General features: G+C 39.4%; 1 protein-coding gene and 1 long non-coding RNA gene across 2 annotated transcripts; both read right to left on the reverse strand.

Moving 5' to 3' along the window:
- Window positions 1-4,856: 4,856 nt before the first annotated feature.
- On the reverse strand, window positions 4,857-6,955 carry LOC140809618 (uncharacterized). Its single transcript, XR_012113139.1, has 3 exons — window positions 6,241-6,955; window positions 5,333-5,686; window positions 4,857-5,265 (listed from the first exon to the last, which is right to left on the reverse strand). It is a non-coding gene; the product is annotated as an uncharacterized lncRNA (long non-coding RNA).
- Window positions 6,956-15,092: 8,137 nt separating this feature from the next.
- Window positions 15,093-15,655, reverse strand: LOC140809001 (putative lipid-binding protein At4g00165). Its single transcript, XM_073166433.1, has one exon. It carries the CDS (start codon window positions 15,593-15,595, stop codon window positions 15,200-15,202), a length of 396 nt encoding a protein of 131 aa, XP_073022534.1. The 5' UTR covers window positions 15,596-15,655; the 3' UTR covers window positions 15,093-15,199.
- Window positions 15,656-15,785: the final 130 nt, after the last annotated feature.

Genomic DNA, 15,785 nt, shown 5'->3' on the forward strand with positions numbered 1-15,785 from the left:
TGAGATCAGAGGATAGAGGGAAGAAAGAAACGATTTTCTTTACAATTCGAACCGTCCCTATATCACCACTGTTTGTGATATGACTGAGAAGATATTTCGAAAAAAACGACAGAAAGATGTTGAGAGTTAGTTATTTGTGTGTGTGTGTTAGTTGAATTAGTGTACGTATTTACGATAGTTAGAACAACTACACATACTTGTAATTCATTCGTGATTCGACTGCTTTCGTATTATTGACTTTTAGTTGGAGAAATTCTTGTTTGACGAAGATTATGGTACTGTTTATATTTCATTTAAATAATGATATTAATGCATGCAACTCCACGTTAATATATAACCAGAGAACGTATAAATTGTTAACTTGATAATTCACGTTCCCTAATTTTAATTTAATCTCCATTCGTTTTACTTGGTCACGAAGAATAGTTTAATTTTTCAGACAACATATTGATGCTAGTTTTGTCTTTATCACTACAACAAAAACTTCAATCAACAACACTCATACGACAACGGTTTTTATTACACTATGTGAAAAATGACATTTTACTTCGCCAGGCGTTACTTCGGCAAAAATAAATTACGAAGTAATATATTACCAATAACTTCATTAATAACACAAGCGAAGTAAAATAATATATTTTACTTCGGATGTTTAAAAACACGGGCTTTACTGTATTTTTTTTTATATATTTTACTTCGGCATATCAATTTTGATGAAGTAAAAAATAATGAAAATACGTCTTAATGAATTAAAAAGATTAAAACATGCGACGGGTTTTTTAAACCGTCGCCAAATTTTAAATCGGCGACGGTTTAATTTCACCCGTCGCTAATTTTAGCGACAGTCAAATAAAAACCGTCGCATATTTAAAACTAGCGACTGTTTTTTAGAAACTGTCGCTATATTTAGCGACGGTTGTTATTTGACCGTCGCTAAAAGTAGCGACAGGTTAAAGTCAACCGTCGCTGATTTAAAATTTGGCGACGGTTAAAAAACACCGTCGCCATTTTCAAAAAAATTCCACCCCGCATATATTTCCCTCCATTTTAACCGTCGCCGATTTAAAATGTTGCGACGTTTTTTACTAAAATCGTCGCTATTTTCAAAAAAATTCAATCCCGCCTATTTTTCCCTCTATTTTCTTCCACCACTCTCTATAAATACATACAAATTCTCTCCAATTTCTTCCACTTCACTTCACAACAATTAAATTTTTTTCTCACTTACACAATTTTACAACTTCACAACACTTAAAATTTTTATCACTTACACGATTTTACAATTTCACAACACTTAAAATTTTTATTTCTTACACGATTTTACCACTTTACAATACTTAAAATTTTTATCTCTTACACGATTGTACCAATTCATAACACAGATTTATTAAATTTTTTATATTTTACCGCACCAATTCATAACACAGATTTATTAAATTTTTTTTTATTTTACCTAACATATTAGCGACGGAACACATATGAACCCCGTCGCTAAGTAGCGACGGTTTTTGATATAAATTCCGTGGCACACTAGCGACGGTATTTAACATAACTGCCGTCGCAAAATAGCGACGGTTGTTAACATGAATTCCGTCGCCAAATAGCGACGGTTTTTAACATGAATTCCGTCGCTAAATAATAATTAAGAGGAAGTTATATAATATACTACTTCATTATTCACTATAATCGATGAAGTAAAACACATTTATTACTTCGACACCGGTCCAATTCTGGACCGGTTTTCCTCCCAAAACCGGTCAAAAGACTTCAGTATTTTCAATACTACAACTTCGGGTATTATGCGAAGTAAAAGGTACATCTATTACTTCACGTCCATATACTTCGGCACTTAAGTACCCTATTACTTCAGATAATATCTGAAGTAAAAAGTGATTTTTGGCATAGTGTTAAAACCGTTGTCTTTTTTTTTTAACAACGGTTTTAACAAAAACCGTCGTCGTGGCCTAAAAAACCCCGCTTATAGACAACGATTTTTAAAAAACCGTTGTCTTTTATGTGTCTACGACAACGGTTTTTAAAAACCGTTGTCTTTGATGTGTCTACGACAACGGTTTTTTAAAAACCGTTGTCTATGAGCGTTTTTTTTTTTTTGTACAACAACGGTTTTAAAAAACTGTTGTCTTAGAGCTTTTTTTTTTGCTACAACAACGGTTTTAACAACCGTTGTCTATAAGCGGTTTATTTTAGACTACAACAACGGTTTTTAAAAACCGTTGTCTTTTGGATGATTTTTTTTGGGCTACAACAACGTTTTTTCAAAAACCGTTGTCTTTCGGATGGTTTTTTAACTACGACAACGGTTTTTTAAAACATTGTTGTTTCTTAGTGTTTTATTTGGTTAAAGACAACGGTTTTCGGAAAAAGGTTGTTTGGTAAAATTTTAGCGACGGTTTTAAATGCCCGTCGGCAAATTGAGCAACAGTTCCCCACAGTTCGTCGCTAATTTTAGCGACAGTTTAGATCGGACCGTCGCCGATTTACTTTAGCCACGGCTTATACTTTAACCGTCGCTAATAGCAACAGGTTTATCTATATTGTCGCACAAATGTCTATAAATATTCCGCGTTATAGTTCATTTTTTTTTCACACCTCTAAGTCATTTCCTTAGTTTAACTTCTCAAATTTTTTATTCTTCCACGTTTTCTCTACGATTTTTCTTAAACTTAAATTTGAAGTTAAAGATTATAAATATATTAATTTAGTAATATTGTTAGTTTATTTTGTTAGGTTTATCGAATTATAACCGTAAATTTTTTTTTATTTTACGAAAACAAATAGCGACGGAAATCATAAATCACCGTGGCTAAATAACGACGGGCATCATAATACAAACCGTCGCTAATGGGCGACGGACATATAAAACCGTCGCTAATAGCGACAGAATAGTTTATGCAAACCGTCGCCAAGTTTTTGTTTCACAACGGATTTACAATGCTACGACAACGGTGTTTCACTAAACACCGTCGTCTTTAGATGTCTATGACAACGGTTTTTCACCGTTGTCTTTGAGCGCACCCTTTTAACCACAGTGTCTTTAACAACGGTTTTATAAGACCTACGACAACATTTTTTCACCGTCGTCTTTGATGTCTACGACAACGATTTTTCACCGTTGTCGTTGTCCTGACTTTTAACAATACTGCTTACAACATCAGTTTTTCACCCTAATTTATCCGTTGTCATTTAGCGTTTTTCTTGTAGTGTATATTACAAGATGATGACAGGCCATCATAAAGAATTCGATTATTCGAATGAGTTTACGAAATAAAATGAAGCTTCGGTGATGGTTAAATAATAAAAATGCCGTGAGAAATATTAAATTATATTATATCGAAGAAAAATCAAAGGATGCGTCCCAAATCATGAAAAGATTTGTTTCCTAGTGAAGACAAATATGAAAATTATATATATAATTGTCCCCTCCATTCATAATTCGGTGCTTTTAAAAAATAATTATCTCTAATATCTTCTCTGTATTACACATGCAATATGTTAATAAGCGACATATTGAATACTTCCTACGAGAAAATTTGAATATTTTAAAGAATATTATATACAACAAATGTGTGTGTGTGTGTGTGTATTTCTTATATTAATAAGGGACCAGAAACCACTTTAATTTCACAATTAGGTTCACGATTCTATGATACAAACTAATTGGAAATACGGATAAAAAATTGTGATAATTTGGATGTTAATTCTTTTCTCTCATCACAAGGTACCCATTCAAATCTTTAACCAGATACACGTTAACATGTACAAGAAACCTCAACACCCTTTACAAAATAATTGAACTTGGTTTTGTTTTTTCACAAAAGCTCTCGTAAGCCGGTCTTACAGGTCAATTTTGTGAGACATGTCTCCTATTTAAACCACTCGTAAAAAAAATTTATTTTTCACGTCAAAAGTATCACTTTTTTTATTATAAACATGGGTAGAGATGACTAGACGGTCTTACAAGAGACTTACTCTTATTCTTTTAGATTCATCTCTATTGTCTTCCTAATTATTATTGGTTGATATAGCTTTTTTTTCCCCCTGGAATTTGAGACCTAATTATGTAATAATACTAATGTCGTTGGGCTGCAATTATTTGTTCAAATGAATAACATGGTTATTATTGATATTTTTATGGGAAAATGGGGTCAAAGAAATTTGAGTTAGACTCAGAAATTTTTATAGAGGAATATTGAATTTAAATTTTTTCAAAAATTAATATATATGGTTTGTGCACGTTTTTTTAATTAAAAAAATGAAAATATGAGTAGCTTAATGACTATACTCGAACACTAAAATTTAGGCCCAAAGTCCATGAGACCAAAGCTTTTATGTTGGGCCGAATGTGTGTGTCTATTTATATATATACTAGCCACCGAGGCACACACGTTGCGTGTGTTATGAATATATGAAGCAGATATATTAAACCTTCATGAGTTTACCACACCATGACTGTAAAAAAATTTGTACTTGATCCATAAAAAGCAAGAGATTCCAAAACTTAAATAAATATTTCAAAATAAATTTGTTACCTCACATGATATAAGTGTTGATCATAAAGAAATCATATTTTTTGAAGCCTTAATATCATCTAATGTGAACTTCAACGTAAAATAAATAAACAAATATTCAAAAAATTGTCTAAAAAATATGAGAATATCATTAAAAGTTCAGATTTTGACATGAGAACTCTGTTAGATCTTTTCATCAAGCATTCCATATTGTATCTCATAAATGGCCAGATGTTCTCGTATAATTTACAAACACTGCGAGCCAACAGCTGAATAGAACGTAATACATATACTTTCAGCAGAAAAGTTAACAACACTGACAAAGCAAGAGATTCCAAAACTTAAATAAATATTTCAAAATCAATTTGTTACCTCACATGATATAAGTGTTGATCATAAAGAAATCATATTTTTTGAAGCCTTAATATCATCTAATGTGAACTTCAACGTAAAATAAATAAACAAATATTCAAAAAATTGTCTAAAAAATATGAGAATATCATTAAAAGTTCAGATTTTGACATGAGAACTCTGCTAGATCTTTTCATCAAGCATTCCATATTGTATCTCATAAATGGCCAGATGTTCTCGTATAATTTACAAACACTGCGAGCCAACTGCTGAATAGAACGTAATACATATACTTTCAGCAGAAAAGTTAACAACACTGACTGTCAAATTTATAAATGACACTCTTGATGAAGATATATACTTTCAGCAGAAAAGTTAACACTGACTGTCAAATTTATAAATCAAACTCTTAATGAAGATATCACATATATTTTCAGTAGAAAAGTTAACACTGACTGTCAAATTTATAAATCACACTCTTAATGAAGATATCAAACTCCTTCGACTTACGTCAAACAAAATATCAAAATCATCTTAGAAACTAAAAAAAAAGTGAATTCACCGAGATAGGAAAGAGACAATGTTTCCCAACAACCCATTATCTTTCATATAATAACTGTATAAATTCGGCTCTTACAATCTTATTGAGAAAGGATAACAATGACATAGCATCAAACATTAAATTGGGGAAGTTATCAATAGAGGATGCATCCTATTTCTTGTTGCTATTACCTCCAGTATCACCACCTCCTGATGCTGCCTGACCCGCCTTTTTTGCTGCTTTTTCTTGAAGCGCCTTTGCGTCACTATGTAAACACACACAGATACATTATAAATACCTATTGCTATGAAATAATAATTTATCAAAACTAATGTGAAGTATAACCTCTACTAAATGATTAAATAAGTTCTTCAAAACAACAAAAAAATACATTGAAGGATCATGGAGTGAAAATAGAGACAAAACATCGATTATAAAATGGTATGATGGCTTAGTGTATTCTTGGAGGCTCTGCTTTACATACAAAATTCGGATTGTTTATATTTAATTAACAAAGACACACAAACTGGAGAGCATTACATTAAGATTTCCAAATCCATGATTACAGAGCCAATTTCAAACACTGACAGAGTCAACTTACATAAAAAAGACATGGGGGAATAAAAAAAATCAAAACTGACCAAATCACTCCATAATTGGAATAAAATTCCACTCTCAATGCTTAATGAACCTAAATCTAAACAAAAACTATAAAAATAAAGTATGGTGGAAACTCAGACCATAATCAAAACATCTAACCTTCTATGAAAAAAAAAATCGAATCTTGAAATTTTTAAAAATCATAGAAAATAAAAATACCTTTCGCGGCGCTGTTCAGGTGTCAACCCGTCATCTTTTTGCTTGCCTTTACCAGTACCCCGAGCTTGAGCCCTTTCTCTATCACGGTATCTTTGGTTCCCACGTGAAACCCAGTTAAGAAAATACCCAAAAAAACAAAAAAATAGTAAAAGATTCCACAAATTAAATCAAGATTAATTGAATTCCCAGATGAACAAATACTCAAAAAATGAAAAGTAAACACCGGTTCAGCACAAACGTATGCGAATCACCTTCAAAACCATATTAGTTTTTTTAATCAAATCTTTTATCATTGAAGCAAGAAAACCAACAGATCCAAATCATACAGAGCGAAAAACTTGGGGAATAATATGCAAGAAAAAACGTTGAATTCTTGGAAAAAGGGAGAAAAATCATGGAAGGATATGAGTCATGGAGAATACGCGAAAGAAGAAAAGTCCGCTGACGGAGAGTAGACAGCAAACCGTTTTTACCTTTCAGTACGTTTACAAATGTATACCTCAGCTTCAGGAGACATTGCCCTCTTCCTCGTGCCCATAATCCACCATAACAACCGTTTCCTTTGAACATCATCCAAGTTCAGATCCAAACAAACCGTATGTTGCGGCGGTCTACCATCACCGATAATTCACTCTTCGTGGATCCGGCATTGACGATCATATAATTGACTTCGAAGGTTCTGAAATTTTCGATTAGATTTTTTTGAACAAAATCTAGCACTGGAACTGTAGTAGCCCGAATGCCGAATTGGGTAATTAACGGATTAATGGTGATTAATCATGATCGGAAGGTCCGAAGATGGTTCGGAAGCACCGAAGAGTTCGGCAGGTCCGAAGTGAGTTCGGTGGATCCGATCATTAGGTGTCAAGAGTTGATCGACACGTGGGAGTTCGGACGTTCCGAAGTGTAGGTTCGGTGGATCCGATCATGAGGTGTCAAGAGCAGCTGGACACGTGCATGTTCGGACGGTCCGAAGTGTATGATCGGAGGATCCGATCATGAGCTGTCAAGAGCCAATGGACACGTAGCGTTCGGACGTTCCGAAGTGGTGTTCGGAGGATCCGAACATGGCCTATAAATAGTGGTCGGATTTCCTCATTTTGACTCGCCAATTCAGAGAGTTCCATAGCATTTCAGTCGTTTCTGACAGGTTCTAGTCTTGTTCCGAGATTTGGGCACTAGCGGGGAGCTGCTGGTCTTGTAGCAGAGCTGTGCTCTAGTTGGGAGCTAGCGGCATCAGCGGGCTAGCGACGGACGAAGGTTTGGAATTTTATCAGTATTTATCTCAGGATTATCTAGTTAAGTCTGGTAGATAAGTTTAGTGATGGTTTTCACTTGATGAATAGGCTTGGATTAGACCTGTTGTCTGGTTGTTCCAGTGGATTAGGATTGCTGTGATAGAGGTACGAAAGTACTATCCGAGATATCCTGGTTGAGTATACATTCATATATGTGTTGCATGATTATGTGGTGCATTGATATATGTCATATGATGCATGCTATTATGTCACGTTTATTACTGCACGTTGCATTTCATGTTGAGCCGTATCTCCTTCGAGATAGCCTTTGCTGTTGAGCTGTATCTCTTTCGAGATAAGCTATATCTTGGGGCCGCTCAGCCCTGTCTTGTGGACGCATGGACACCGAGAGTACACAGTGGCCGACGGGTCGGGAGGGCTTCGGTGGTCCGGGACATTTTAGGTCCACGTCTGTCTTGTAGTGGATGCAGTGACCCAGAGGTTGGACCGCGCGGCACTATCCACTTGGCGCCTCTAGACTGAGCATTGTTGAGATCCTTTTGTGATTCCTGTTTCTTGACTACCCCGGTATCATGATCATAGCATGTGCATTTCATATAGGTCTGTATACTCATACTTTTGTACTGGGCGTTCTTATCGCTCACGTCCTCGGTTTTGTTTATCTTGGACACCCCATTCCCTCGGGGCAGGTCTCAGGTTGGATGGTTCCGGAGGAGCAGGAGGAGGACGTTGAGTAGCCGGTTGGTTTAGTTTCGGTATCATTTGATTCGATATGGTTGTACCAGATATTCTTTACCTTATTTTGAGTTGTTCTAGAGTTCGTTTGGGTTGTATAACTATCATTTGTTAGTTGTTTCCGCTATTATCTCTGATTAGTAATTATTAAGTTAATTGCATGCTTAGTTTTCAATTAGTAGGTGATTCTGGAACGGGTCACTACATTTATGGTATCAGAGCATGCGTAGGATTTTGGGATATAGATTTTGTTTTGGGATTTCCGTTGACCATTTTTCCCTATTCTATCTTGTAGCGATGGCTGACCATTTTGATGACGGGAGTAGTCAGGGGAGTGTAGGTCGATGGGGTGACCAAGATGATCTTAGGCGTCACCATGAGCATCGTCATCGTCGGGATGGTCCTAGGCGTTTCGATATGCATCGTTTCATGCAGATGGGGCCTAAGCCTTTAGTTGGCGGTGAGACTCCCGATGATGCGGAGGATTGGTTAGAGCGCATGGAGAGTTGTTTCCGCGCATTCCAGTGCACCGATGAGCAGAAGATGGAGACCCTTAGTTTTCTTCTTGAGGGCCGTGCTCGCAGGTGGTGGCGATCGACTTCTGCGCCGATAGTTCAGTCTCAGGGTAGAGCGACTTGGGCCGATTTCCGTGCAGCGTTCATGCAGCTGTACTTTCCTCCAGCCCTTCGCCAGGCCAAGACGATTGAGCTCTTGAACCTGAAGCAGGGGAGTATGTCTGTTGATGAGTATCAGCAGAAATTCTTTGAGTTATTACCCTTCGCTCCTCATATCAGTGGCAGTTCTGAGGCCAAGTATGATCATTTCCTCCAGGGCCTTAATCAGGAGATCTTTGATCGAGTCACTGTCTGTGATAATCCTACTTCGTACGATGGGTTGGTGAACCGGTGTCGTCAAGCAGAGATCAGTCTCCAGCGTGGTAGGGCTATTCTTTCTTCTAGACCTCCGAGTACTTTGAGGCCTCGATCTCAGTCGTTCAAGAAATCTGGTTCGTCTTCTTCTGGATCTAGATCTCGATCTAGCGGTGTTTTCCGCTTTGGTAAGAAGAAGGAGTCTTGTGCGCATTGTGGGAAGAACCATCCATCGGAGCAATGCCGAGTAGCCGCAGGAGCTTGTTATCAGTGCGGAGAGATGGGGCATATTAAGAAGAATTGTCCTCAGTTGCGAGGTGGAGCAGGATCTGATTCTGGATCTCAGGCGACTGTTCAGCAGAGGAGGCAGGGTCAGGCAGTGGGTAGTTCGAATCTTCGACCTCGTGCCCAAGGTCAAGTTTTTGCGTTGAACCAGGATCAGGCTGCAGACGAGACCGAGAGAGTCATAGCAGGTACTTTTTGTTTATGCGGTATTCCTGCTTTTGTTCTTATAGATACCGGAGCATCTCATTCATTCATTTCTGCACGATTCGTTAAACGTCATAAGTTACCGTATGTTTCTCTAGACGTCATTCTTTCTGTTTCTACCCCGATGGGTCATTCGGTTTTAGCCAAGCGTCTAGTGATGGGTTGTCCTTTAGATTTTGAGGGTAACGAGTTGACTGCGAATCTTATGATTCTGGAGATGGAAGATTTTGATTGTATTTTGGGGATAGACATTTTGACTACCTACCGAGCTACTGTGGATTGTTACCAGAAGCTTGTTCAGTTTCGTACGACTGAGAGCTCTAGTTGGTTTTTCTATGGTGAGGGAGCGCGACCTCCGATGCCAGTAGTATCTGCTCTGAAAGCCTGTCGTGCTTTAGAGGCGGGCGGGGAAGGCTACCTCATCTATACAATTGATACGTCCACAGGTAGTGTTGGTATAGAGGATATTCCAGTGGTTTGTGAATTTCCTGATGTATTTCCAGAAGAGATTCCTGGTTTTCCTCCGGTTAGAGAGGTGGAGTTTGGCATTGAGTTAATGCCAGGGACTGCACCGATTTCTCGTGCCCCCTATCGTCTGGCTCCGTCAGAGATGAGAGAGCTGAAGCAGCAATTGCAGGATCTTCTTGATAAGGGTTATATTCGCCCGAGTGTTTCGCCTTGGGGAGCTCCAGTCTTGTTTGTCAAGAAGAAGGATGGATCGATGCGGTTGTGCATTGATTATCGCCAGCTGAATCGGGTGACGATCAAAAACAAGTACCCATTACCCCGTATTGATGACTTGTTCGATCAGCTTCAGGGTACTTCTGTTTACTCCAAGATCGACTTGCGATCAGGTTATCATCAGATGAGAGTCAGAGATGATGATATTTCCAAGACTGCATTTCGTACTCGTTATGGGCATTACGAGTTTCTAGTTATGCCATTCGGATTGACGAATGCGCCAGCGGTGTTCATGAATCTGATGAACCGAGTCTTCCGAGATTTTCTGGATCAGTTTGTGGTGGTTTTCATTGACGATATCTTGATCTATTCTCATAGTGTGGAAGAGCATGTCCAGCACTTGAGGATTGTGTTGCAGATTCTTCGCGAGAAGCAATTGTATGCTAAGCTGAGTAAGTGCGAGTTCTGGATTGATCGTGTAGTATTCCTTGGTCATGTGATTTCCAAGGAAGGAATTTCTGTGGATCCCAGCAAGATTGAGGCAGTGCTAAATTGGTCACGACCTACGACGGTGGCTGAGATCCGTAGTTTTCTAGGTCTAGCAGGGTATTATCGTCGCTTCATCGTGAATTTCTCCCAGGTAGCTAGACCTTTGACGCAACTTACTCGGAAGGATGTTCCATTTGAGTGGTCATCTGAGTGCGAAGATAGTTTCAGAGAGCTTCGTCGACTTCTGACTTCTGCACCTGTTTTGGCGTTACCGTCAGGATCTGATGGTTTCAGTGTTTACACCGATGCCTCTTCTCAAGGCTTAGGGTGTGTGTTGACGCAAAACGGTCATGTGATTGCTTATGCTTCCAGACAGCTGAAATCTCACGAGGAGAAGTATCCTACTCATGATCTAGAGTTGGCAGCTATTGTGTTCGCGCTGAAGATTTGGCGTCATTACTTGTACGGGGTTAAGTTTGAAATCTTTACTGATCATAAGAGTCTGAAATATCTGTTCACTCAGGCTGAGTTGAACATGAGGCAACGTCGTTGGATGGATTTGTTGAAAGATTATGACTGCGAGATCAAGTACCATCCAGGATCTGCAAATCTCACAGCTGATGCTCTTAGTCGCAAAGTGAGAGTTTCTGCACTTCAGACCAGTGCTATGATTAGTACTATTCAGGATTGTTGTTCGTTGGGATTTAATTTCAAACATCGGAAAGGTATGGAGAGCATTCGTGTTGCTACCATTTTATCTGAGCCAGCCTTGTTCGCTCGGATTCGAGATGCTCAGATGTCTGATCTCAAGACTCAGAGATTAGCTCGGTTAGCGGGTGGAGATAGCGGTTTCCATTATCAGTCTAATGGTCTTCTGTGTTTATCTAATCGAGTTGTAGTACCAGAAGATGATAATTTGAGGGAGGAGATCTTATCTCATGCTCATCGAAGTAAGTTGAGTATTCATCCAGGAAGTAATAAGATGTATAAAGACTTGAGGACACGATTTTGGTGGAAAGGGATGAAGCGCAGTGTTTATCAGTTTGTTTCCAAGTGTCTTGTTTGTCAACAGGTTAAGGCAGAGCACCGTCGACCTGGAGGATTATTGTTGAATCTACCTATTCCTGAATGGAAGTGGGAGCATATCGCGATGGATTTCATTACTCACTTGCCATTATCGTCGAGGAATAGTGACGCTATTTGGGTAGTGGTGGATCGACTCACCAAGTCTGCTCATTTTCTGTCTTATAACCGGGATTTCACTTTCGATCGTATGGCTCGATTGTACATTCAGGAGATTGTACGTTTGCATGGAGTGCCTGTCAGTATTGTCAGTGACAGAGATCCTCGTTTTACCTCACGGTTTTGGGGTAGTTTCCAGTCAGTTTTGGATACTACACTGAGTCTGAGTACTGCTTATCATCCGGAGACTGACGGTCAGTCAGAGAGGACTATCCGTACGCTTGAGGATATGTTGCGAGCCTGTGTTATGGATTTCGGACCCGCTTGGCAGGATCATTTGCCTTTGATTGAGTTCGCGTACAACAACAGCTACCATCGTAGTATTGGTATGGCACCATTTGAGGCGTTGTATGGGCGACGTTGTCGTACTCCTTTATTCTGGGACGAAGTTGGTGAACGACATGTTGAGGGACCGGAGTTAGTCCAGCAGGCTATTGATAAAGTTGCAGTAATCAAGAAGAGGATTAAGATTGCCCAGGATCGACAGGCTAGTTATGCGAACACCAAGCGGCGACCTCTTTATTTCCAGCCAGGTGAGAAAGTGTTTCTCCGAGTTTCGCCTTTTCGCAGGATTTTGAGATTTGGTCTCAAGGGTAAGCTATCTCCGAGATTCATTGGTCCTTTTGAGATTCTAGAATGTGTGGGAGATTTAGCTTACAGGTTAGCATTACCTCCGTATTTGTCCGGTATTCATGATGTGTTCCACGTATCTTTGTTGAGACGATACGTAGCAGATGAGTCTCACATCTTGCATCCCTCTGAAGTTCAACTTGAATCAGATTTGTCTTACGTGGAGCGACCAGTTCAGATTCTCGATCGCAAAGACAAGGTGTTGCGGAATAAGATCATTCCTCTTGTCTTAGTACAGTGGCAGCGCAGAGGCACTGAAGAAGCCACTTGGGAGTTAGAGAGTCGTATGCGTTCAGAACATCCAGAGCTCTTTTGAGTTTTGCTTTGTATATGTTTGTGTTTTTCAATTATAATCGAGATATCAGTTGTATTCAACAACAATTGAGATATAATAGCGATGTTGTTATTTCGTTTTGTTCATTCTCTAAGCCTGATTTCGAGGACGAAATCTTTTAAGGGGTGGAGAATGTAGTAGCCCGAATGCCGAATTGGGTAATTAACGGATTAATGGTGATTAATCATGATCGGAAGGTCCGAAGATGGTTCGGAAGCACCGAAGAGTTCGGCAGGTCCGAAGTGAGTTCGGTGGATCCGATCATTAGGTGTCAAGAGTTGATCGACACGTGGGAGTTCGGACGTTCCGAAGTGTAGGTTCGGTGGATCCGATCATGAGGTGTCAAGAGCAGCTGGACACGTGCATGTTCGGACGGTCCGAAGTGTATGATCGGAGGATCCGATCATGAGCTGTCAAGAGCCAATGGACACGTAGCGTTCGGACGTTCCGAAGTGGTGTTCGGAGGATCCGAACATGGCCTATAAATAGTGGTCGGATTTCCTCATTTTGACTCGCCAATTCAGAGAGTTCCATAGCATTTCAGTCGTTTCTGACAGGTTCTAGTCTTGTTCCGAGATTTGGGCACTAGCGGGGAGCTGCTGGTCTTGTAGCAGAGCTGTGCTCTAGTTGGGAGCTAGCGGCATCAGCGGGCTAGCGACGGACGAAGGTTTGGAATTTTATCAGTATTTATCTCAGGATTATCTAGTTAAGTCTGGTAGATAAGTTTAGTGATGGTTTTCACTTGATGAATAGGCTTGGATTAGACCTGTTGTCTGGTTGTTCCAGTGGATTAGGATTGCTGTGATAGAGGTACGAAAGTACTATCCGAGATATCCTGGTTGAGTATACATTCATATATGTGTTGCATGATTATGTGGTGCATTGATATATGTCATATGATGCATGCTATTATGTCACGTTTATTACTGCACGTTGCATTTCATGTTGAGCCGTATCTCCTTCGAGATAGCCTTTGCTGTTGAGCTGTATCTCTTTCGAGATAAGCTATATCTTGGGGCCGCTCAGCCCTGTCTTGTGGACGCATGGACACCGAGAGTACACAGTGGCCGACGGGTCGGGAGGGCTTCGGTGGTCCGGGACATTTTAGGTCCACGTCTGTCTTGTAGTGGATGCAGTGACCCAGAGGTTGGACCGCGCGGCACTATCCACTTGGCGCCTCTAGACTGAGCATTGTTGAGATCCTTTTGTGATTCCTGTTTCTTGACTACCCCGGTATCATGATCATAGCATGTGCATTTCATATAGGTCTGTATACTCATACTTTTGTACTGGGCGTTCTTATCGCTCACGTCCTCGGTTTTGTTTATCTTGGACACCCCATTCCCTCGGGGCAGGTCTCAGGTTGGATGGTTCCGGAGGAGCAGGAGGAGGACGTTGAGTAGCCGGTTGGTTTAGTTTCGGTATCATTTGATTCGATATGGTTGTACCAGATATTCTTTACCTTATTTTGAGTTGTTCTAGAGTTCGTTTGGGTTGTATAACTATCATTTGTTAGTTGTTTCCGCTATTATCTCTGATTAGTAATTATTAAGTTAATTGCATGCTTAGTTTTCAATTAGTAGGTGATTCTGGAACGGGTCACTACAGGAACAAAATATTAACATCAATCTATCTAATTTCCAGTAATTTAAAGAAAACAATACCATGACAGATTCTCCATTGTCTAAACATTTGATTGATTCCAACTGAAAAGGGTCGAGGGTATACGGGAAATCTTTGGCAGGCTTCGTGTTTTCTATGTCTATCGAACCTGTATTCAAAGCTTTTCGAGGCAAATATCCCTCTGGATAAGAGACATCATGCTGGCATGCCACTGGCTCATCACGTTTTGACAAATTTTCTGAAATTGAAGAAGAGGAGAAACGGGAAATCACTGATTTTGTGCGGCTCTTGGTTTGGGAGCGAAGAAGAGTGTCTGATTTGGTGGGAGGAAACCTATGAACGTGGTGTGTGTGAAGGGTAAAATAGGTAGTTTATAAAACAGACCAAGACACCATTCAGTTAATATTAGATGCTTAACTTTAATAAATAGTAAAAGATATATATATAAACGTATTTTATTATATATATTACATTTCTAAAAGTAAAAAGGAGAGAGCGAAATTAATTCAAACAATATTATGCAAAATCATTTCATTGGAATAACAACAAATTAAAATACATTAAAAAAATAAAAAACCAGGTTCAATGAGCAGATCTAGCTAGCCAAATTATGGTGGACAAACGAACCCTTGAGGAACCTTCTTGCCACATGAGTTGACCACCAAACTTAATGCTACTGGTATTTTAACCTTGACAAGTCCAAGTACATTGGCCTTAATAGCGATACACAAACACAATGCAGCTTCAACATCTGCCAAACCCTCGACTACTGCACAACATTCCGGGCTAGGCTTCGTTCCAATAACCTCGTGCACGAGCCCTAGCCAGTCTCCACAAACGCCGAACTTAAGGGTGTCTCTGGGGCACTTAGTGGCCTTGGTCGGGGTCGATGGAATAGGGGTTTTTGGTGGGCATGGCACGTGGTCGGATGAAACACAAGAGAAGAAGAAGATGATGATGTTAAGTATCATGAAAATATATATTGATGGATTTGAAAATGCCATTTTCTTGGATTGGCCGATTTCCTAATGGCTAGCAAATTGATCAACTGATTGGTTTGTGTCACTTTGGTATTTGTAGGGGTTTAGGATAAGGGAGTTGGGGTCACATTTGTTCGAAGTTGATATTTTCAAATTTGTGGTTGATTTTTGGCACATGGATTGTGTTGAAGCCGAAAAGATGTTCATTTTTGTG

This window comes from Primulina eburnea, chromosome 13 (assembly GCF_022965805.1).
Source record: "Primulina eburnea isolate SZY01 chromosome 13, ASM2296580v1, whole genome shotgun sequence".
NCBI classification, from domain to species: Eukaryota; Viridiplantae; Streptophyta; class Magnoliopsida; order Lamiales; family Gesneriaceae; genus Primulina; species Primulina eburnea.